Source organism: Falco naumanni, chromosome Z, assembly GCF_017639655.2.
Source record: "Falco naumanni isolate bFalNau1 chromosome Z, bFalNau1.pat, whole genome shotgun sequence".
NCBI classification, from domain to species: Eukaryota; Metazoa; Chordata; class Aves; order Falconiformes; family Falconidae; genus Falco; species Falco naumanni.
The window spans coordinates 21,247,568-21,270,876 of record NC_054080.1 but is presented as its reverse complement, the minus strand read 5'-3'; the positions used below and the strand labels follow the sequence as shown (position 1 = coordinate 21,270,876).

At 38.6% G+C, this 23,309-nt stretch overlaps 1 protein-coding gene across 3 annotated transcripts in view; it reads right to left on the bottom strand.

The window, feature by feature from the left end:
* The window catches only part of LOC121081382 (synuclein alpha interacting protein), a 94,747-nt gene that overhangs the window by 57,350 nt on the left and 14,088 nt on the right, over nt 1–23,309 (bottom strand). For all 3 annotated transcript variants that reach the window (XM_040580374.1, XM_040580373.1, XM_040580375.1), the window contains exon 2: nt 105–207. In XM_040580374.1, coding sequence (XP_040436308.1) covers nt 105–161 — 57 coding nt within the window. In that variant the 5' untranslated portion in view covers nt 162–207. The remainder of the gene's footprint in view (nt 1–104; nt 208–23,309) is intronic.

Genomic DNA, 23,309 nt, shown 5'->3' with positions numbered 1-23,309 from the left:
GTAAAAAAGAATGTGGCTGCTAACAATAGTGTTGTTTGTTATATCAGGGTTGCGATATCTAAGATTGACTCAACTTGAACAAATAAAATAAGACTTGTACTTACCGATATATCATCACTGAAATCTATTTCATCCAAATCAAGGTATTCAGGGGCTTCCATTATTCTTCTATGGACATTTTGGTTGAGTCAGCACAGCAGTAAAGACCTAATTAAGAAAAGAGAAATGGATTGTCTACTAGAGAGTCAAAATCACACAGAAATGGTTTAATATAGTTGCTGTATTACCGAAAACATTTAACTTGTACAGTAAAGTCTTTCATAACGTAATCCTAAAAGCTAAATATGATTTTCCATCTTTACTTTGCACATTAAGAAGAAGCCACTTCAATTTTCAGGGAGAATAGCTAAGTGATACTTGACCTGGAAGCCAAAAATACTCTATATTCAGCATCACTCAGTCCTTCCAGAAGGTCAATATAGGTGTAAAGACCTAATCTTTAGACCTTATAGGTGTAAAGACCCACACCATAAGGTTGAGCACCCTTATGACCCTGCAACCACAGCTGCATTAATGATGCATCTTCTCTTAAGAATGCTACTACTTTACTGGCTTGAAGACAGCAGCTTCTGTTACTATAGTTCTCCTCTGCTCAAGAAGGCAGAAAAGAACTGTGCGCAGAAAACCAAATCCTACCACACCTTATCTCCACTTAGAAGCAGACTAACACACCTATAAAGCAGTCAGTGCTTTATAGATGGACGATTTATCTTTCTTCAGCCTGCAAACGAACTTCCCCCAAAACACTAAGGCAAAAGCAGAATTATATCAATGTGCACTGATTATCAGAGGCCTTAACCATTCTCTCACAGCAGGGGAAAAAGAAAACTCTCTTGCAAAGCAAGAAATTTAGCTGGAAAAGCCAATATATAATTCTGAATAAATTGCAGCTTAAACAGCCAGAAGATCAAAGACAATAAAACCCTTGTTACCTTCTTAACACTAACTAGAATGAACATGCATTATCACTACAGACAAGTATAACAATAGTAAAAGTGGAAAAGGAAACTATTTTAAAAGAAACTGAAAAAGAAAAGCATGATGTATTTTTAAATAATGTGAGGTACTACATAAGTGTTAAGTATTGTTCCGGAAGCAAATTAAATCCTTCCAGTACATTTTACGTAACAAAATTAATTCCCTGAAGGAAAAAAAAAAAATTATACAAGCCCAGTTTATTCATATGACATCTGCCAAGAAATATGTTTATGAATAATGAAGTCAGCTGTGCAGACCTAAATAAAATCATTGTGTGAAACATTCATATGCAGTTAAGAATGTCCTTGGATAAGGGATTTGAAGAAAACACTTTTCTGCAGGTGTTATGTTTACTGGCAAACAAAACCTACATCATTAATCTTCTTTGTAACACCTCACCAAAGCAGAAAGCTGATTGTAAGACACCTGTTCTTGAAAAGTTATGAAAAGAACCAAGAGGCGAATCTAGAGTTTAAAGCTGAAAGAGCTGGAAAAGCAAATTCTTATTTCTCACCAAGTTACTACTGAAGGTAAAGGACTATTCAACACAATTTTCTCTATAAATGAATGTGCTGGTTTGGGCTGAGTTAATTTTCCTCACAGTAGCTGGTATGGGACTGTGTTTTGGATTTGTGCTGGAAAAAAGTGTTGATAATACAGAGATGTTTCGGTTACTGCTGAGCCGTGCTTACAAAGAACCAAGGGCTTTTGTGTTCCTCAACCCCACCCCACCAGCGAGTGGACTGGGGGGCACAATAAGCTGGGAAGGGACGCAGTTGGGACAGCTGACCCCAACTGACCGAAGGGGTATTCCATACCATATGGCATCATGTCTTCTTTCAGTGGGAAGAAGGAGGAAGCCAGGGACCTTTGGAGTGATGGCACTTGTGTACCCAAGTAACCATTACATGTGATGAAGCCCTGCTTCCCTGGGGATGGCTGAGCACCTGCCTGCCCATGGGAAGTGGTGAATTAATTCCCTGTTTTGCTTTGCTTGCATGTGCAGCTTTTGCTTTACTTATATCTCATCCCACAAGTTTTCCTGCTCTTACTCATCTGGTTCTCTACCCCATCCCACCAGGGCGGAGTGAATGAGAGGCTGTGTGGGGCTCAGTTGCCAGCTGGGGTTAAACCATGACAATCAAAAAGAAAAAGTAAAAAAACCCCAAACAACCAAAAAACCCCAGGAGTTTTCTTTAATGTATTAGGGTATTTCTGCTCCTTGCAATATGAGAAGGAACGAACTCTTAGGGAGGAGGAACTGGGGGAGAAGAAAGCATGTAAAACAACTTCAGCTACCTATTACTGGCTCTCACTGCAGAGAGAGTTGAGTTCATTAGACCTGAGTGAAGGAAAGGAGATGGCTACAAAAAGGTAAAACCAGTATAAAGCCCTCAGTCCAACTTGATATGAGGAAACAGAAGCAGCTACAATGTGAAACTAATTGGAAGCTTTTAATTTTGCACCGTTCCCAAATGCTAAACTCATTCTTAGAGGGAAACATTAAATCAGACAAAATCCTTGCAATGCAAGCAATTAGCTGTTGTGAAAAGGCGTGAGCCATTCAAGTCTACAGGTTCTTTTCCACATTAGAGGTTTTCCATTCTTAACAGAAACAGAATTTCAGTGTATTTTTTTAAGGTTTATTGCACAGCAAGGTTTTGGTAGCAGGGGGTTTACAGAGGTGGCTTCTGTGAGAGGATTGCAGAAGCCATCCCCATGTTGAATAGAGCCAGTGCCAGTCAGCTCCAAGATGGACATACCGCTGGCCAAAGCCGAGCCCATCAGTGATGCTGGTGGTGGCTCTGTGATAACATATTTAAGAAGGGGAAAAAACTACTGTGCAACAGCAGCTGGGGGAGATGAGTGAGGAAATGTGAGAACAGCCCTGCAGCCCCCCAGGCCAGCACCGCAGGAGGGGCAGGGGGGGCTCCAGGGGCTGCAGCAGAGGTTCCCCCCAGCCCATGGTGAAGACTATGGTGAAGGCCATGGTAAGGCAGGCTGTGCCTCTCAGCCCATGGAGGTTAATGGTGGAGCAGATATCCACCTGCAGCCCATGGAGGACTCCATGCTGGAGCAGGTGAATACATTCAAGGAAGGCTGTGACCCTGTGGAGAGCCTGTGCTGGAGAAGCCTCCTGGCAGGCCCTGTGACCCCATGGAAAGAAGCTCACACCGGAGCAGGTTTCTGGCAGTACTTGTGACCCTGTAGAAAGGACCCACACTGGAACAGGGGAAGAGTGTGAGGAGGAAGGAGCAGTGGTATAACATGTGATGAACTTAATGCAACCGCCATTCCCCACCTCCCCGTGCCACTCAGGGAGGAGGATGCAGAGGAGTCAGGAACAGAGGAGTGAAGTTGAATTTGGGAAGGGAGGGGTAGGGGGAAGATGTTTTAAATTTTGTGTTTGATTCTTACTATTATACTCTATTTTTAATTGGCAATAAATTAAACTAATTTTCCCCAAGCTGAGTCTGTTTTGCCCGCAATGGTAATTGGTGAGCAACCTCCACATCTTGATCCCAACCCATGCACTTTTTAATCTTATTTTTACCCCTTGCCCTGTTCAGAAGGGGGAATAAGAAAGAGTGGCTGGGTGGGAGGCATCTGACGGCCAGCCAAGATCAATCCATCACAGTGTCCCTCACAGAGGTAAAGACAAATTGTCAGTTTATCACTGTGACTATTGATAGCAGCTCAAACCAATTATATCAGTTTTAGAAGCAAGTTAAATGCCAACTGTATATGCACTGTGCTACACAAAATTACAGGACTGTAAAATCTAACCAGTATCATTCCACAAATGAAGATAATTAAAATACAGAAGTTTAAAGGTTAAAGACATGGACCATATCACATACAAATAGCCTAAAAACAAACTAAAGCTTCACTGAGTTCCAGTTTTTCACTGGAATTAAATGGATTAAAAAAAACCCTACCCAGTATGTTTAAAAAACAATGGAAGAAGTAAACAAAGCTACTCTAAACATGCCACATAAATAAGCCAGAATCAAGAAGTGACCTAAAGTTTTTATTTTGCAATTAAAACTGATTTATTCGGCTAAAAAACCTCCATAGCTTTAATAAAAAACTACTATTCCTGGTTTCCACATATCTCAAGATTTTAGAACAAAAAGATCTCAACCTTTCAAACTTTTTTTTTAGTTCTACATTGCAAAAAGCCATCGAGGCAAAAAAATGATGCACCCATCCCTGACTGACAAAACAACTGTGCTTCACCTAGAGATATACAACACTCATCCTGCCAGTCTTTCAGCATTTACTTCCCTAAAATGTTACCTTGTGTCTTCTCAAAACATAAAGACTATGAAACACACAAAGTTGAAGAGGAAGCTGGTAACCACAACAAACACATCTTCTCTATGGAAAACTTAACTTTCTGATGATACTGCTCAATTATATGTAAAGAAAGGGCAAGAGACTCATGCATTCAATTTGCTATAAGTTTTTCATTTTTTTCTTGAGGTAAAACTTAACAGCAACTCAGGATAAATACTATGACCAAATCAGATATCCCAAGACTATACCTGGAGTCTTATTCAAGAGGTGCACTTTTTTTGATACAATTTAACACAGTAGAACTACACCATATATAATGAAAACCATATGGTAAGGATAGTACTCAGACTATTTTGGGACCTTTGTAATGGCTGAAACCAGCATATCACCAGAAGTATAAACATCTGAATAGCATTCACAAGCAGATCATAAGCACAACTGGTCAAATTCAAGGCAACAATAATTGCAAGCAAAATTGCAACTGCCAGCAATGGATGATATGAGATGAATAATGTATTTCCAGCATCAACACCAAAGCAATACAGATGACTCTGTAGCCTACCAACAGAAATGTCTGACATTTAACTGGTCTATTTTCCTAAATGTATTTTGGAAGCTAGTCATCAAATATTTCACAAAATTTTAACCCCCAAAAGGGTATTTCTCTGGTAATTTGGCCTGCAGAAAGACACATAAACATTTTATATAGGTAAAAGAAACCCTGTTTGCTCTCAGGATTCACAGTTAAAAGAAGAAAACCACATAAACATCACCTATATGTACTCAAGAAAAAATGTTATTTATAGTTCCATGAAACAGTTCTACCAGGAGAAATCATCCAGCTAAGAACTACCACACAAAAATGTGGTGATAATAGTACCAGAACAATAACATATTGCATATGTTGCATTGCCACAGATACTAAACAGTGATCAGGTTGTAAAATAAAGACAAAAATGACCCAACCTTCCTGTTTTCATACAACAGCAATAATCCTTACTGTTTTTCCACAAAAAAAAATTCTCTGCTGTTGTCCTTCTCAGATAAAACCATCCTGTTACTGACAAATATTCCATACAATTAGGCGAATGAGGAAAAAAGGGGGCAAAGGAAGCAATTCCCAGTGAAGTAATAGTAAAAAGAAAAGCAATGAATTACTAGACACAGGGAACAAATCCATCAATTTCTGCAAACACTAGAACTCCACTCCAGACTGACGGCATACATTACTTACAGGTGAAATGCTTACACTATTCACAGATTTCTTTTTTAAAGGTAGATCAAGCCTTGGATTTGTCCCAGCACACCGTCTCAAAAAAACAGTCACACCAGCAGCAAACCCCAGGGGCTGGTGTGCCTCTTGAGGATGAAGGCTTAGTGTGGGAATGGCCGGAATGCTTTAAAAGCCAGTCCTTTCTCTGACTGTGTTGTGAAGTCAATGGCCAGCACCTTACCCATACTAATGCACAGCAGGCAAGAACAAGGCCATACAGGTGAGTATTTGCTGTCAATTAACTGAGTGAACGAAGAGACTGGTATGACAGGCAATACATAAGCAAGCATCAGGTTCAGTTTCTTGTTCTCCTTGCTCAGTGAAAAATCATGGACTAAAATAGCATAACTGATTTGTAGCGACTGCTTTGTAACAAGGTTGTAGCGAATTCGGTAACTTCGAAAGGAATCTGATCCATTACCTCTGCCAAAAACAGTCTCAAGTGCCACATGTGAAAGACTAGATCCAAGAGGAAGCACAGGGGAGATGTCCTTTATTGAGCCAAAACAAAACAACCAATTGAGAATGTATAATTTGAATTATTTACGGATACATAAATAACAAGAACAAATAACAATAAGAAGATCTGCTGTCAATTAAATGCCTACTGCATTTGTCACTTCAAGAAATCCTGCTAAATGCCACATGGGACTTTATTTTTCTCATCTCAGAACTACTAAACCAAAATATTTGGGGATTTACTTAAACTTTCAATCAAATATAAAGTAAATCAGATGTCAATACTTCTATAGTGATTGGCAGAAGGCTGTTAAGCACAGTTAATATTCCAGATTTAGGCTTTAAATTCCAGAATGCCATAACGGGAATAAGGTTACATTTTACAATTACAGGTCTGAGATAAGAAAACAAACATGTTGCCCTTTTGTAAGTATCAGAGGCTATAATAGCTCAAGATGAACAAGATTCATGGGTAGAAAGACTTTACATCTTTAATTCAAGCACACAGTATGCTTAAATTTTTAAAATGTTTGAAATCTGGTAAATGTCTGATTTTTATTCCCTAACATTAAAAATACCAAGATCATACAACCAAGTTTCTTCACTTTCAAACAAACACAACAGTGTAATGTTACATTATGTTACATCTACTTAGCATGCAGCGAAAGCCCCAGCACCTGATTAAGATCTACAGTTCAGGAAGGCACATCATCTGTCAGCAGCAGGGAACAGCTAGACCTTTGAATTCTGTTCCTCCATCCTTATATTCCACTGTAACAGCGAAGCCCTACCAAAAAATAATTTGGCCTTGTGACTCTATTTACTACACAGTATAAGGAAAGCACTATAGTATGTTCAGAGGCACTTCTGTAATTAGGGGATATGAAAGCTGGACTGTTGAAATGAAGGCAAGAAAGCCTCGCCAGTGAGTCCTAGCAAAGCTAGCTGGGGCTAACACCACCACTTTCCCAGCTATCACACCTCTTACTGGTTCTTATGCTCCCCAGTGCCTAGCTGTGTGCTGTCTCTTATTAAAGACTACATGTTCTTTGAGACAGGTATTGTGTTGTCACTCTACATTTGTCCAGCTTTTCACATAGCCTGTGTCCTTGTCTGTTAGCAGACCTCCATGGTAAAAGAGTATTCCAATTAAATAATAAGATGTGAATACACTGCAATGGACTCTGGAAGAGGTCACATTTGAAGCTTTGTAGAACCACAGAACAACTGAAAATCTTGATTTGCCGAATACAGATGGCGCCTCCACAAGTCATAAATGTGGGGCATTCAACACAGGGAGAAAGCCTGAAAGACACAGAAAGCTTGCAGTTCATCTTTTTGGAATAGAACAGAAGAGAATAGAATATGATAGAATGGGATGGAATATTTGAGTTAGAAGGTACCTACAATGATACCTAGTCATAAGCAATGCTTTAAATTTAAAATTATACATATATGCACTCTTAGAAGAGTTCAGCTTCTCATTCATATTTACATTCTCTTTTTTATCTCTATGGGGCAAATTACTTGGCTATAATCAACAAACATTCGAGCACATGACTTTGAGAATGTGAAGGGCGATCCTGCAGATCAAATAGACGTTCCTTTGTGTTATAAACATACCATCTTAGCTTCATGCATTCAAACAAAATGACAACTTGACATATGGTTAGACTATGTTGGCACTTTTAAGTCATATAAGGGTTTGTGATATTAAAATGCAGTCTGAAGTGCATTGTGCAACCCATTTTTCTTACTTTCTGGGGCTCCCAAAGTGTTTTTTTCTAATTGTGTTAAATAACATTTTTTCTATTTTCTATTACTTGTCCTGCTGTATTGTCCATTACTGACTGAGCACCTCTCTTGTACTAGTTTATTTTATTTACCTTTCTTTCTTCTACATAAGCCAATAAAAATGTATCATGTACAGGAAATTACCTGTCCAGTCAAATATAATATATAAAAATATAAAGGGAAAGCTCAGTAGGAGCAGAGAAAAATTTTCAAGAATAAAGATGGATTTTAAATAACAATTTATTGTAAAAAAAAAAAAAAAAAGTTAACAGTTAGGCTGAAAAATGATGTGATTTATTTCAGTGAAGGAATGAATCCTGAGACCAGGATTACCTTATCCCTTATCACATTTATTCAGAAGTTTTCCTGGGTTTAAAAGTTCACAGCAGTAATTCATAACAGCATGATACTTCTAAAACATTTAAAAATAAAAGCACTGCTTTTAATCACAACACAAGTACCATCAGTGCAAAAGCTACACTGATAGGACGGGAAGAAGGAATGCAGCAAAGCACGACACTTTCCCAAGACCAACAGATGCTACCTTTACAATTCAGAAAAACTCTGCATTCCAGGCATGCAGAAACAATCCACCCATAGCCCCGAAGAGGCACAAATACCAAGCCCAGTGCTGTTCCTTATGACGTCAATACACATTCAGCACTGGTTTTAGATAAGAATAAATGTATTTGTTTCTAGCCAAACATAATCAAACTTCTTCTAGTCACCTACCTAGACCTCAAGACCACATATTCATCCATACTGCTTGGACATAAAGCAGTTCTATGGAGTCTTAAGGGAGGTGAGTCAGCAAAGTGTGCTCGCAGCCCAGAAAGCCAACTGTATCCTGGGCTGCATCAATAGAAGCATGACCAGCAGGTCAAGGGAGGCGATTCTCCTCCTCTGCTTCTGTCTTGTGAGACCCCACCTGGAGTACTGCATCCACCTCTGGAGTCCTCAGCACAGGAAAGACACAGACCTGTAGGAATGGGTCCAGAGGCGGCCCACAAAAATGATCAGAGGGCTGGAACACCACCTCTCCTAAGAGGAAAGGTTGAAGGAGCTGGGGTTGTTCAGCCTGGGGAAGAGAAGCCTCTGGGGAGACCTTATTGCAACTCTTCCATACTTAAAGTGGGCTTATAAGAAAGATGGGGACACTTTTTAGTGGGGCATGTATCGATATAACAAGGGGTAATGGTTTTAAACTAAAAGAGGGTAGATTTAGACTAGCTATAAGGAAGAATTTTTTTTACAATGAGGGTGGTGAAACACTGGAACAGGTTGCCCAGAAAGGTAGTAGATATCCCATTCCTAGAAATGTTCATGGCCAGAGTCTAGTTGATCTAGTTGAAGATGTCCCTGCTCACTGCAGGGAGGTTGGACTAGATAACTCTTGTCCCTCCCAACCCAAACTATTCTACAATTCTATAATTTCAAAGAAATCATGTGGAGGTATGTAATAGTGTATCGTTCACCTACTCTATCTTCTACCGCCATGAATTGCATGGAAAATCCACCAAAACTTGAGGCATTTTAACATCAAGGGTTTTTTTAATAATTACAGTGAATGATACTATGTAGTCTGTAAGTAATATACATGTCAGGATGTACACAGTAAAGTATGCTTAGTAAGACATAGCTCATGTTTGTTGGGGTTTTTTTAGCACACTGGATAGTACTCCACATAAGCTACCACAGAAGGAAAGTGTTAGTCCAAGGGTGACATCTGAACTCCAGTAAAGTACATGAAAACTTTGCCATTAATATCTGTCTGATTAAGACATCACACACTTTAAGGCAAGACATGACTATCTGGCTCTTAGGAAGTATTTCCTTCTTGCTTTTCTAAATGCTACTCCATTTAGCACTCTCATGAATAACCGTTACATTTAATACTAAAAAAGAGTGTTTCTACTTCATTCCAAAAGAAACCCTAACAAAAAGGAATCCAATATTCAGGCTACTGAGTGATCTATCTAACTAAAGAGTTGTTTTTACTGAAACACAACTTGAAAGACACCTGTTCACTGCAAATCACCCCAGATTCCTCATAATAAACCCCTCCTTTCCACCCCCCAGTTTCATATTTCCTTCAAGACTGAAGCACAAAGAAAACTGGACTCCAAATATTCAGCCAGAATATATGCACTTGAGCATTCTGGAATGAGGCTTACAAAAACAAACTTGTTTGCTTCAATTAGCCTTGAAGGAGAAACCTTTGGAGTTGGAAATTAATAGCTGTTATTTTAAAACTGAAACAGCATACGTGATTCAAGCATTGTACAAAAGCTCATGCACTGTCTGCTTCACTTTAACGACAGGATCAAAACAAACAAAAGGTCAACTGATTCTCTGAAAAAGAGATATTGCATTGGCTGTATTGGATTAATTTATGTTTTTATTCCCTTTGAACTACTACGAGGCTATTTGCTTTTAATATGAAATACCTTCCAGTCATGCAAAATTCATATGCTTACTTTATGGTACTCTTGCTTATATAGCAACTGTTTCAGTGATTTCACACCAGCTACCTCTTTCTATGGGCTTTAATACTCATCAACATGCAGATCAAAACCAGATCAAACAGCTCCTCTCTGTAAATGACATACGTACATATATGTACAAATGGAGGGGAAGACTCGACAAAAACTCCACAAAAACGAACACAACAACAAGAATATGTGCTGTTCCATTACCATAAGTTATTTCTATAATGCCATAATTTGTAGTGATCTAGTGACCACAGAGGCCAGAGTAGGATAGTAGCGGTACTTGGATACTCTGTGCAAGTGGAGTGGGACACACAGCTGGTGTCTTGGATGCAATCTGCAACCAAACTTCTAGAAATGCAGGTGGTGTGATTTACTCCAACTTCTAATTTTTGAATTAGAAGTGGAACTTTTGCATTAGAAGTGGAGCCTGGTCTGGCTCTGCCACTTATCCACTTGCCAACTTGTGCTAGTAAGAAAAGCAGTGCTTTAACAAAGGTACCATGCACAGAGGTACAGTTTCTACTGAGTGCACTTCAGCAGCATCCTTTCCTCTCCACTATGACATGTGGTTACACTTCTCGCACACAAGGACCACAAAGTAACTTTGACCATTAATTTCTATAAGCTCATTCCTTATTTAGTAATTTTCCATATAAAAAAGAGATTTTACCTCAGAGGGAAGATAAAATGAAACAATAAACTGTTCATTCTTCTCAACCATTTTTTATTAAAGGGCATTGAACTCACCAAGTGTGGAAAATAACCTGTAGTTCTACTTATTTCAACTGCTGCTTTCATCCCACTTACCTAAGCTGTGGAGTACTACTTCTTGCCAGCCACTGACCCTATTTGGGCATGATGGCTGCTCTCTTCACTTGTTTAGAAAGGGTCTTTAAATGGTAATGAGCTTCTGCTTCTTCCTTTAAACTGTTCCATGAATATGTATTTAACCTCATGTTATCTGTGGTTGCATCTCATTCTCAACACATGAGTTTGTTCAATCTTCCTGCTAAACATTTTGTGACAGCGTGACTCTAAAATGACAAAGAGTTTCTGCTTAATGTAGAGAGTAAGTTCTCCAATCTCTGTTACAGGAGAAATACCGATGTCTATTTAAAATTATCTACTTGTAAATTTGAAAACCAGTCATCTAGAGGCATATGAAATACTTACAAAAAAAAAAAAAAAAAAAGCAAGCTACTTGAAGTGTGACGTTCTTACTGTTCAGGAATGAAAGAACCACTTTTTCCACTCACAAAAAAGATCAGCACCTTTCCCATGAAATATAATTGATCTTCTCATATGAAATGTTCTAATGGTTTCAAAAAAATGGACATTTCAGGCAAACAGTGCTCTTACAAGCAGAAATTTTAACAGCAAAGACTGAATTTAAAAAATATTTTTCCAGCAACAAAAACTGGTTTTCAGAAAAGGAAAATTCATTTTCCTAAAGTAAAAAGTGAAAAAAACCAAGAAAAATATTTTTAACAGCTTTATAAATCTTCAGAAATAACTCATAAGTAGATCAGTCTTACCCCCAAAAAAGCACAGAGTTGTTGATGTTAAAGCACAGAACGTCTTAGGCTGGAAGGGCTTGCCTGAGACCGTGTAGTCCACCCCCTCTACTCATTCAGCGTTAGCTACAGCAGGTTAAACCCAGGACTGTGCCCAACTGGATTACGAGTGTCTCCAAGGATGGAGTGGAGACTCTACAATGTCTCTGGGCAACCCGTGCCAGTGTTTGATCAGCTTCACAGTAAAAAACTGCTTTCTTGAGTTCAGATAGATTCAATGTGTCTCACTTTGTGACCATTGCCTCTTGTCCTGTCAGTGGGCACCATGAAGAAGAGCTTCACTCCCTCTTCTCATTCTATCCCATCAGATATTTATATACACGGGTAAGAAGCTCCTGACCCTTCCCTTCTCCAGGCTCAACAGTCTCAGATCTCTCAGCCTCTGTTCATATGAAAGACTCCTGTCCCTTAAATATTTTCATGTCTCTGCATTAGACTTGCTCTAGTAAAGTCCATACCTGTCTTGTACTGGGAAGCCCAGAACTGGACCCAGTACTCCAAGTGTATTCATTGGGGCTGAACAGAGGAGCAGAAGAAGGACACTGGCAACACTCTGCCTAAAGCAGCCTGGAAGGCTGTTGGCTGCCTTTGTCACAAGGGCATGTTTCTGGCTCATGGTCTTCTTGGTGTCCACAAGTTCCCCCCGCTCCTTCTCTGCAGAGCTCATTTCCAGCCCGTTGGCTCCCAGTATGTACTGGTGTGTGGGGTTATTCCTTTCCAGATGCAGGACTTTGTATTTCCCTTTGTTGAACTTTGTGTGATTCCTTTCTGCCCAGTCCATCAAGCCTGTTCAGGTTCCTCTAAATGGCAGCACAACTCCCAGTTTTGTATCACCTGCAAACTTAATGAGACTGTGCTCTGTCCCGTTTTTCAGGTCTGTTTAACTGCCACCGTGAAGACTTTAAGCAGTACTGGCATCAGTACTCACTGCTGAGGTAGACCCTGGTGACCCACCTACTAGACTTTGTGTTGCTGATCTCAACCCTCCGGTCCCAGCAGCTCAGGGAGTTTTGAATCCATCTCCCCCTCCTCTTCTTTCACCCAAACTTTGTCAGCTGGTCTATGAAGTTGTTATGGGAAACAATGTCAAAAGCCTTAGCAAACAACATCTGCTTGCTCTCCCATCATCCAGCAAGCCAGCCAACTAGTTGTAGAATACTGTCAGGTTGGTTAGGCATTGTTTCGCCTTCATAAATCAACACTGACTACTCTAGATTATTTTCTTGCACTTCATGTGTTTGGAAGTGCTCTGCAGGAAGATTCTCTCCATCACTTTACTAGAGATTGAAGCGAGGCTGATCACTGTTTTTCTGCAGGTTTTCCCTCTTGCTTTTCTTGAAGACAGGAATGACATTTGGTCTCCACCAGTCTTCAATGACTATGACTTTCCAAAGATAATCGAGAGTAGTCACACAATGACATCAGTCATCCCAGCACTCATGGGTGCAGCCTGTCAGGCTCTGCGGACTTGTATGTGCCCTGTTTACGTGCTCCCTAACCTTGCCCTTTACCTTGTCTTCTTTCTCCTCCCTCCTTGCTCCAGACCTTCCCTCTGATCTTGGGTGCCTGGGATTCCTGCAGCCTGTCATATCAGTACAGACTGATACAAGGCATCAAGTACCTTGGCCTTTTCTGTGTCCTTTATCACCACTCCCCCTGCCACATTCAGAAGTGGTTTCATGCTTTCCCTGGTCTTTCTTTTGCTGCTCATGTAGTTACAGAAGCTGTTTCTGTTACCCTTCATACCCTTTTTCAGACTCAACTCCAGGTCAGCCTTGGCTTTCCTAACCCTATCCATGCAAGATCACACAAGAACTCTATACTGTTCCCGGGTCACCTGCCCCTGTTTCCAGCTCTTGTACATTTCATGTCTAAGTTCAGTCACTCCTGGCTCATCCATGCACCAAGCAGGACTGGCTCCTGCTCCCTTTCCTTGAATTCCTGCTTGTTGGGCTGGGCTTTTCTTGAGCTTTGAGGTGATCCTTGTATATCAACAAGTGCTTTCAGACTCCTCTTCTTTCCAGGACTGTAATGCATGGGATTCTTCCAAGCAGATCTCTGAAGAGATGTATGGACTAGTATTGGTGGCTGTTATGTTAACAATGACTCCTTTCTTTAGGCATTTATTTTCTATTACTTTGCTAGCTTACAAATTTGTGTGAAACTAAATAAAATGTAGTTTACATTTCAAACACTGGATATCATGATGCTAATAATGTAGGATATCCAACATTGAGAACTAAACCCAAGGCAGAAATGAAGACTAATTTTGCATTTTATATACATTTTTAGAGGTCGGCATGGTTTCAATGCTTTTTCATTTTAGTTTCCTTCTTATATATTGAAGTATTTAAGAGAGAAAAGAATAAAAAGAGACAATACTGTTTACAGACTTCTGAGGGTGTGTAGAAACAGAAATACCTATCAAAATAATTGTGTAATCATTACGTAAACAAGCTGCAATTATTATGGTTTCATTGTGCTGCTCATTATGACCAAGATATCCTGTTTGTTCTGACTGTTCAAACAGAAAAAAACCCAAACCTATTCATGAAAGCAATTCTTTACAGTGTTTCAAGAGGAAGCTGGAGCTGGTAAACACATGTTCTTATGGGAAATTGCCATAATCCTGACTATATCCCAGAAGGCTCTGAAAATATTTCTCACAAAGTATCTTCTATAAAATCTAGAACATATGTACAACAGACTATGTTTCACATCCTTTTAAGGATCTTGCTAGACTAACGAAGAGGACATTGCTCTTGCATTTCCTTTCAAATGTCTGCTTTTTGCTGTAGGTATTCTGCAATACTTGTTTCCTTTCCTGTTTTCATGATTTCTGCACTTCCATCAATCTGTGAAAGAGTCCATGAAAGTTTACATCCAGAACCCCATTGACAGCATCTTGCTGTAGGCTTCTAATGCAGTATATCCAGTGCAGTCTATTGATAAATGCATTTCATTACGTTTGTACCATTAAGCTCCTACCATTCTTCCAAGACAATTATCAGAGAAATCAATACAGTTGTTATTTTTTATGTGGTGGCTAAGAGGTTTTGAAATTGATCTTACAGGTTTTTTATTACTATTGACTGATACGTCAAAAAGAACGCAAACAGATCAACACAGCTCCCTTACTAATTGTCATTCAGCTAAATATCTATAAGCCATTAGGGACATCTAAAAGTCACAAATTTCTGGATAGAGAAGACTAACATTGATGAAAATTTTAAAAAACTTCACCAGTAGAAAAATGTAGATCACTCTTTACAGTCTAAAATGGACAGCATGACTTCCTCAGCTATTTTTTTTCTTCACTACTTCTTTTCTGAGTTTTCACTCTCTTCCATCAAACAGGGCAATTCAGTTAAAGGAAATGAGATCACACAGACATGGAAACATTCTAAATGCAACCAGAGAAAAATGCAAGAAATATCTTCAACTTTCTACTCTAAATACAGTTCTTTCATATACCAAATCACACACCTAGCAATTAGTCTTCCTACAGAGCTCTGTGATCCAGTATCACCTACTATAATTATCTATTTTTACCAAAACCAGAATCAGCAGCAATCAGAACTCTCCCAGGGCTACTGTGTATGTTCTATCTGAAAACATGCATCACCCCCTCTCTCAAATGCTATTTTTTCCAGAATTGCTTACCAGACAGACGGACAGGCAGCCTCATTGTCTTATACTCAGTGGAGCAATACTGACTTTTATGATTTGTGCAAGTTTAAATTATGTGCTTAAAAAATAGCACAGATAAGGAAAGGGGATTGGTGCACTTCTGCTCTGTGTAATTTACTACATTTGTAAAAAGTGGATTTAGAACTCCTCCATTCTGATTTACCGGTATTCTACTCTCTCCATTTTATTCTCTACTTACTCTGTATTAATAGAAATAGCTGCAGAAAATGAAGGAGAAAGAGAAAAGTATCAGACTTCTAATGAACATACAGAAATCTATAACTGATGTCCTCCGTGTTTCAGTATCATAGATGGTAAGATTAGTTTTTAAACCAGTGTGCTTTCCTTACCACATGTGAAAATACTGCAATAGTATTTTTAACTTTTTGGATGTCAGTTGGCCACAATGACTTGCTACTACAGTTGGAAAACAGACCACAAATGTCCTACTGCTAAAGTTTAAATTTATCTCTTGGGTTTGACTCCACACTATAAATTACTAAAACAAACAGAAAAAACCTTTTCATTTGCACTTCTGTTACTTTCCATCCAGGACTCTACTCTCCAGACAACCATTCAGGCTCCCCTGCTCCATTACATGTGACTCTCTTAAAGCCCAAGATTTTAAGTGCTCTGCCTAAAGGAGTCTAGCTACTTCTGTGGGTGTCACTGTTAATTAAGGACACATGGAAAGGAAATGAAGGAGCCAAAAAGCAGCCTTGTTGTCTGGAGAAACACCAAAATACGTGGACATGGGTGACAACAGTAGGAAAAATCAGAGCTGGATAACAGAAAACATTAGCAGCTGAGAGAAACAGCCTAGTGCCTCTTGTTCAAGCATATGAAGAAGCTGAATGACTCAAAAATCAGCCTCCAATGAATGAAAACTTAGGGCACTGACCTCGAAGTCTCAAAGGTAGCGGAAAAATGAAAACATTAACAAGGATGAGCCTATTGAAACTGTTAAAAACACCTTTTATTTTCTTTTTATATATTCTATTTATACATTCTATTTAAACTTCACTGAACAAGAAGTCATTCATAAAGTATCAAACTGCGTAATGAGCTAGACAGTGAGATCTAGGAAGCTGAACAGCTAAAGATGATCAGACAGGGTCTGGTGATAAACGAGAACGGGACAACAGAGGTACATAACTGTACTTATATACTTATGTATTGACTGATTTCTGACTAGGTTTTTTTACTCAGCGGTAGCTCCATTTTTGCTCCACACCAACGTTTCCATACCATACGTGTTCAAGGCAACAGGAAAGCATGCCAAAAATGGGTCTGATCTCTGGTAACTATTAACTCCAATTAAATCCAATTCTAATTCCTCTAATTCCTAGCTGCTAACCTTCACAAGTGGTATTATGCAACCATATCACTTAGGATGACTCTGAGAGGGACTGTAATGTAAGATACAGAAGCTGTATGACCGAGCTGCTTATCATACAAAGAGAAGCACTGAGCTATCATCTTCATTTCCAGTCCTCCCAGCTCCTCCACCTCCACCAAGATAGCCCGCACTGCACTCTTGAACTCTTCTCTAGCAGTGACTCTTGGGCCCACCAGGAACAGCTGTTACATTTAGTACAATCTGTTGACAGGGATTATTGGAAGAATGTATGGCCAAATACCACAATCTCTGTTTTTTCACTTAAAATCATAACAACCAACATTTCTACTCCTAGTTCTAGAAGGGTGTAAAAGAATAAAATTAGAAACTGGAATACATCTATTTACTGAGGAAAAAAACAAACTTGAGAACATTTGGCAGACAACAGCTTAGCTTCACAAGCAAATATTTAGTTATCTGCAAGTGACAAGTAAGCAGAAACACTGATTGGCCAGATTTGGTTTAAAATCTGCACAAGTAATTTAGCATCAATGTTATAATGTTTAGTTTTTAAGTAAACAATACTGTCATAGGGAAGCTTGTTCTTGTGGATAGTAGCACTGTAATTTGTAGTTTTATTAACGTAATTTTCTGCATCTATAAAGCACATCATCAGTCTTGGCACGTGACCAAGGTACAAGTGCAGTCACTCTACTGGGAACAAATGCAGTTGGCTAAGCAGTGTTATTCCATTTTTCCAGCAAAGGAGTACTTATTTTACGGCCTCTTTTTCCCATGCACACATACACTGAAACAAGCACCAACACTCCAGGTAGGATCTGTCCCAGTTTGACGAAGAAAATACACCTTCAATAGTGTTCAGAACAAATAAGCACCAGTTACAACTGTTTAAGAGATTATTCCTTTTAAACCAGCTCCAATCTTTTCCACTCACTAGTTGCAAGGTAAACGGGCATTACAGCTGGTGAGCAAGAAGGAACAAGGATTTCCTGGTTCATATATCCTACTACACAGAAGAAAACTTCGCCAGTCCCAGAATGTGAATTGTGGAATACTGTCAAAGCTGAGAACCTTATGTCGTCCAGGATGTTCATATGGTGTTTCAATTATACAGATGATTCACTGATTTTTATCATAGCCATATAGTCTGAAAAGGAACTCTGGATTCCAGTGTCAGTTCAGCACTCAGCTGCTACTGATGAATATGATCTTAGGTTGCTTGTTATCTAGCAAATCTATCTTCCACAAAGACAGACCTGAGTATTCTTGCTACTCAAAAGTCAGCTGTAACTCACAGGAATGCTATCAGGAGATGAGAGGTGATGTCTTACAATTGAAAAGAACCCTGGCTGGGCAAAGAAAAGACTGCATTGTCTGCAGCAGTCAAGTTCTCTGTGAACTAGTGATTCAGGCTCATGTAAAATATGAATGTCCCTTATGTCAGCAGCAGCAGTTCTTTTTTTGTGAATAGCTGTCATATCATAGTAAAGCCTTATGTGAACTACAGTACAGATACTGTGCTGAACAGGTAGTTATTCAGACATATAAATTTTGCAACTTTACTGCCTTAAAACCAATATTAGGTTTGGAGAAGGCAGAATAACAGGGGCAAGTGAATTCTGAATCTGCCTTAAGTCCTGGATCCGACAGTCTCCAACCCTCATAGCCAAGTTCTTCAACTTTTCTTCTCGGACCATTTAGGAAGAATTTCACCCACTTCGGCTGCCCAAACACTCAAAGGTCGAACACAGTTACAAGTGCAGATAAGCAACCGAGTTTTGTGGCAGTACTGTTCTTTGTGGATTTGCAGAAACACATGCAAAGCTGCAAGAAGTGCTGGACAGTCAAACAAAGAAACTACTAAGAGGCTTATGGGAGAGTTTCATTGAGAGATTAGGCACATCTATAGAACTGTAAGTGGTAAAGACAATAACCTCTCCTCTAACTGATAGATTCAAAGAGGCCAGCACCGAAACACTTACAAAGCCACATTCTTCCCTGCAAGATGACTCAACTTTCCATTTGCCTGCAAGTTAGTTAAGGCTTGTACAAATTCTCTAAAATTGTAGCAGGACCTTTTAAGCAGTTATTTTCCATACTAGTGAAAGTACATCTAAGTCAGATTTAAGTAAGACTGTTGAGAATCAGCTGGCAGTCTCACTAGGACAGAAAATACTGTTGTGTATATATGGAAACTGAGTGTGTATAACAAGCAATTCTGCAGAATATCATGCTTTATCTAGTATACCACAGAACATAAAATTCAGATTTACAGTGAACAACCAGAGAGGATTTGCTGCTAATGTAACTGATTCATCTACCCACCTGAGAACCAGAGCTTCCAAATCAGCCAGTCTCCAAAACTGAACTCAGGGGTAGGTGCTTTAAGGCATAAGTGAACTTTCCAGTTCAGAAATCTGAAATGCTCCCTTTGAGTCTAGAAAAAAGCAAGCCCTGATTATCCTCCTCCTTTCACCAGTTAAAGATCTAACAGTTCTGGCATCAGCTACACTGACTCCAAATCACCGCCTCTCAGCCAGAACAGGGTACCCTAGAGTACTCCACAGGGTGTGAGTGAGGGATGCAGAAAAAAAAAAAATTCTATCTCTTTCTTAATGTATACTAAATTTAGTTTTCAAAGCGAGAAAGAGAATGACCTCCTTCACTCTGCAGAATTATGCAGGTGATGTAAACACAACATTGGTGATTTTTTCACTTCCTCAATTTCATGGGAGCGATTTCCCTCAGAGCAGGTTATTTATTATGTTGCCATCCTGCAGGCCTATGTCTAGAAAAATTGTAATCTGCAAGTATTTTTAAAAGATTTTGTAAGTGCTGTAATTTTTCAAGCATTCTGTTTGGTTTAAACCACTACATTGACGGGAAAAGAATTTTTGTGTCTCTTGATCCTGGTGAAACTTGCATTTTTCACGTTGTATTTGGAGATCTAAAATACACTTAGGTAACATTATATTACACTATACCTGTAGCTAAAACATGGTTTTCACTTTCTTCCCCTTCACAGCAATCAATCTTAACTTGTTATTAAAATTTAAAAAAAAAGAAAAAAATGCTTTTCTTAATTTTTATTCCAAACTGTTTCAAGAGCCAAAATTTACAGCAATGGCTTGATACTGCAATATTTTCTTATGGAGGTTCTAGTAAGATTGAATTTATGATTAATCACACTGTACTATCCCCATAATCAAAACAACCTCTGAAACGGCAAGATCTCAGTAATACGTAAAAAGTAGCTCTGTTAAGAAGGTCTATGAAACGGCTTTTTTCCTTTGCTTATTGAAATGGTGAAAAAACATGAAGGATACAGTATCAATGAAAGGACTAAAGCAAAGCAAAAACAACTGAATCAAAGGAAAAAAAATTACATATCCTATCAAGCTATGAATATGATTAAATCAGACCAGAAGCACAATCTGGAACAATCAGTAATAAAATAGAACATGTATAACAGTGGGAAATCTGCTATTGATATATTTTGGAGCACTGAATGTATAAAGGCTCAAGTTTAAATTGTGCAGCTAGTAACTAGTTCATTGTAGTTCCTCTGTGCTTTAAAAATATTTTCTTAAGCTGAGCTACCCAAAGAAGTCTTCCAATACATTTGTTTTGAGTATTGGTAATTTAACCCTAACACTAAACCTAGGTTAAAATAATATATTCACATACAGACCAGGACATTGTGTATGACATAACTTTCCATGGAAAATTATGACTGAGCAGAAACAACAGGAATTAACGATTCTGTTCTTCGGTCATTTTAGAAAGGTGAAATCTGACCAGAAAAGCTTGCTTAACAAAGTAAGCTTAAAAGATACTTACTTTCCTTCTCTACTTTCTGCAAAATTTTAGGGGAAAAAAGCTGCTTGTACTCCAAAGTGTGACTCCTTGGAGAAAATGCACATACAATATTTGCAATTACAAGGAAAAGCCCGCTGCAAATTGAATTTATGACTTCACAAGTGAAAATAGAGCAGCTGAACTAACAAAATCAGGTTGAGTGTTGATTTTTTTTTTATATAACTACCTCTTATATCAGTAAATTCTATGGCAGAAATAAATTTTATTTCATGTTACCTATCTGTTCTACTTTAAAAACGAATGGCAATGCAGCAAGTCCATAAATGAGAATCCTCAGGAGGCCTACACGCATCACTGAGAACAGTAAAATGAATGGTTACACATCTGCAGTCTGAACTTTGAGATGAATATAAGTAAATTGTGAATGCACATTTTTCAAATGATTGCACCCATTATTTTCCACTGACTCATGATTGTTGGCAGAAATGAATAATACATTTTAATATAGTATAGAGATTCAACAGTCACAAATACAGAGAGTATGTATGGGTATATAGCCATCTTCTATGCATACATAATACTAAAGCTATAGGTTGTCATCTGTTTTTAATACTAAAACACCAAATAATTTACAATGCAGAACTGTAAAATATATATAGAACACTGCATCAATCATGTACAAGTACTTGCGCTGTTCAACATTTCTGTAAATCCTCCATTAAACTTAGATTTGAGGCTGAACCAAAGACTTATATGGATCAAGTAATGGTTGCTTGGAACACTGAAAGAGAGACATAAAATGCAGTGCTATTTCATGTCAAGATTATTTGCAGTTCACTTCATTATTTCAAAGAATACTAGCAACTGAAATACAGTGCACTCCACATTAAAGCCAGTGCTAATTCCTTTTCTTTAATTCAGGAGGCAACTACTAAATGAGAATTGGGAGATCAGCTGACAGGTCTCCTAAATTATTTGACACAATCTGTACACTGCTAAGTAAGCAAAGAAAGAGCACAGCCTTGTGCAGCTATTTGGTAACACTGTCAAATAAGGAGGAATCAACTATTTGAATACTAACAATGCCTTACTCTGCATGTCCACATTTCCTATCAATCCTCGTAATGTACCATAAGCCATTAGCATTAAGACAGCAACCACGACTTGTTCTGTACAGAAAACACACAGAAAAATGAAAATTCAACTATTATATCCCAAATGGTGGCTGAAAGTATAAAGCCCATGTGTTGCCTAAAACCACACAATAGCAATGTAAAACTTTACCAGAGTAAAGAAACACCACATGAAAAAGCATGTGTGAGTATACACACTGTCCTTGTATTTACTTGAGCAAAACTTCAGACACATGCATTTTTTTGAGGATTAAACATAATATTCAGAAAATTAATGGTTACATACAATTCCCAACCAACTTGAGAAGAAAGGGATGCATCCAAATACGCATGATATTTTGCTTTAACAACAGTTTACTCCAAGTACAGTTTGACAAGCACTGTGCCGTAAATTGTTCACAACTTCTAAAGTTTTTTGGCAAAGGTAATGAATATTCAACATCTGCAGGGCTGTTGCTAGTTCATGAATTATACAAAATAAAAAAGATGCCTTCTTTTGGTAGCCTAGTGCATGTGTAAAAATCCAAAAATAATACACCCTAGTAACTGCATCCACAAGGAACCAGATACTTGGCCCCAAAGTATGACAGAACAGCAAAGGGCTTATGGCAACTACCACTGCTAATGTAGGCTCCAGCACTTATGTGAGGATGAAATCAAGCATAGCAGAGCTCAGCCTTTCCAAACCATGTGTTGGTTTGGGGGGAGGTGGGGAATTCTGTGTCAACGTCTTTAATAAAGCAGATGTGACTCATTGCATTCCCATTTAAAACCAGAAACTGAGGTCTCTCCTTTTTCCACTGAATCACACTGTGCAGCAGCACTGGGGGCAGTAGCACTGGGTCAGCGATCCTTCATAAGTTTCTGCTTTTAGTACAACCAGTTCAATTAAATCAAAGTATCTGACGCTGCAGTTTTTTGACACATTGCTCAAATCCTGGCTTTGGCTTTGGTTTGTCTCCTTAATGCTATGCAACACTCTTACTCACCTTATCTTCTGCAGTGGCACCAATCACAGAAAAATGTGGAATTAATTTAATCGGTACATCATCTCCATAAATCTTCCTAAGCTGCTTTTTTCATTGAAGAACACATTTCATTTATAACTGTTGTTTCAATAAACCAAGTAATCCGATATATCTTTGCTCAATGTATTTCAAATGCTGAAGCATCTGTTAGGTCATGTTGGGGTCTGGGTTTTTTTTAATCATTATCATTATTATTATTAGCATGAGAAAAAGGCACTTTTCAAACACTTCCCTGCATCCTTCATTTTCTCATTTAAATTCCTTAACACAAATTCAATAATCATCCATTAGAATTTCAACACCTTGTAGTCCCATAGTGGTCTGTTCTATTACTTTTAGAAATATCCTG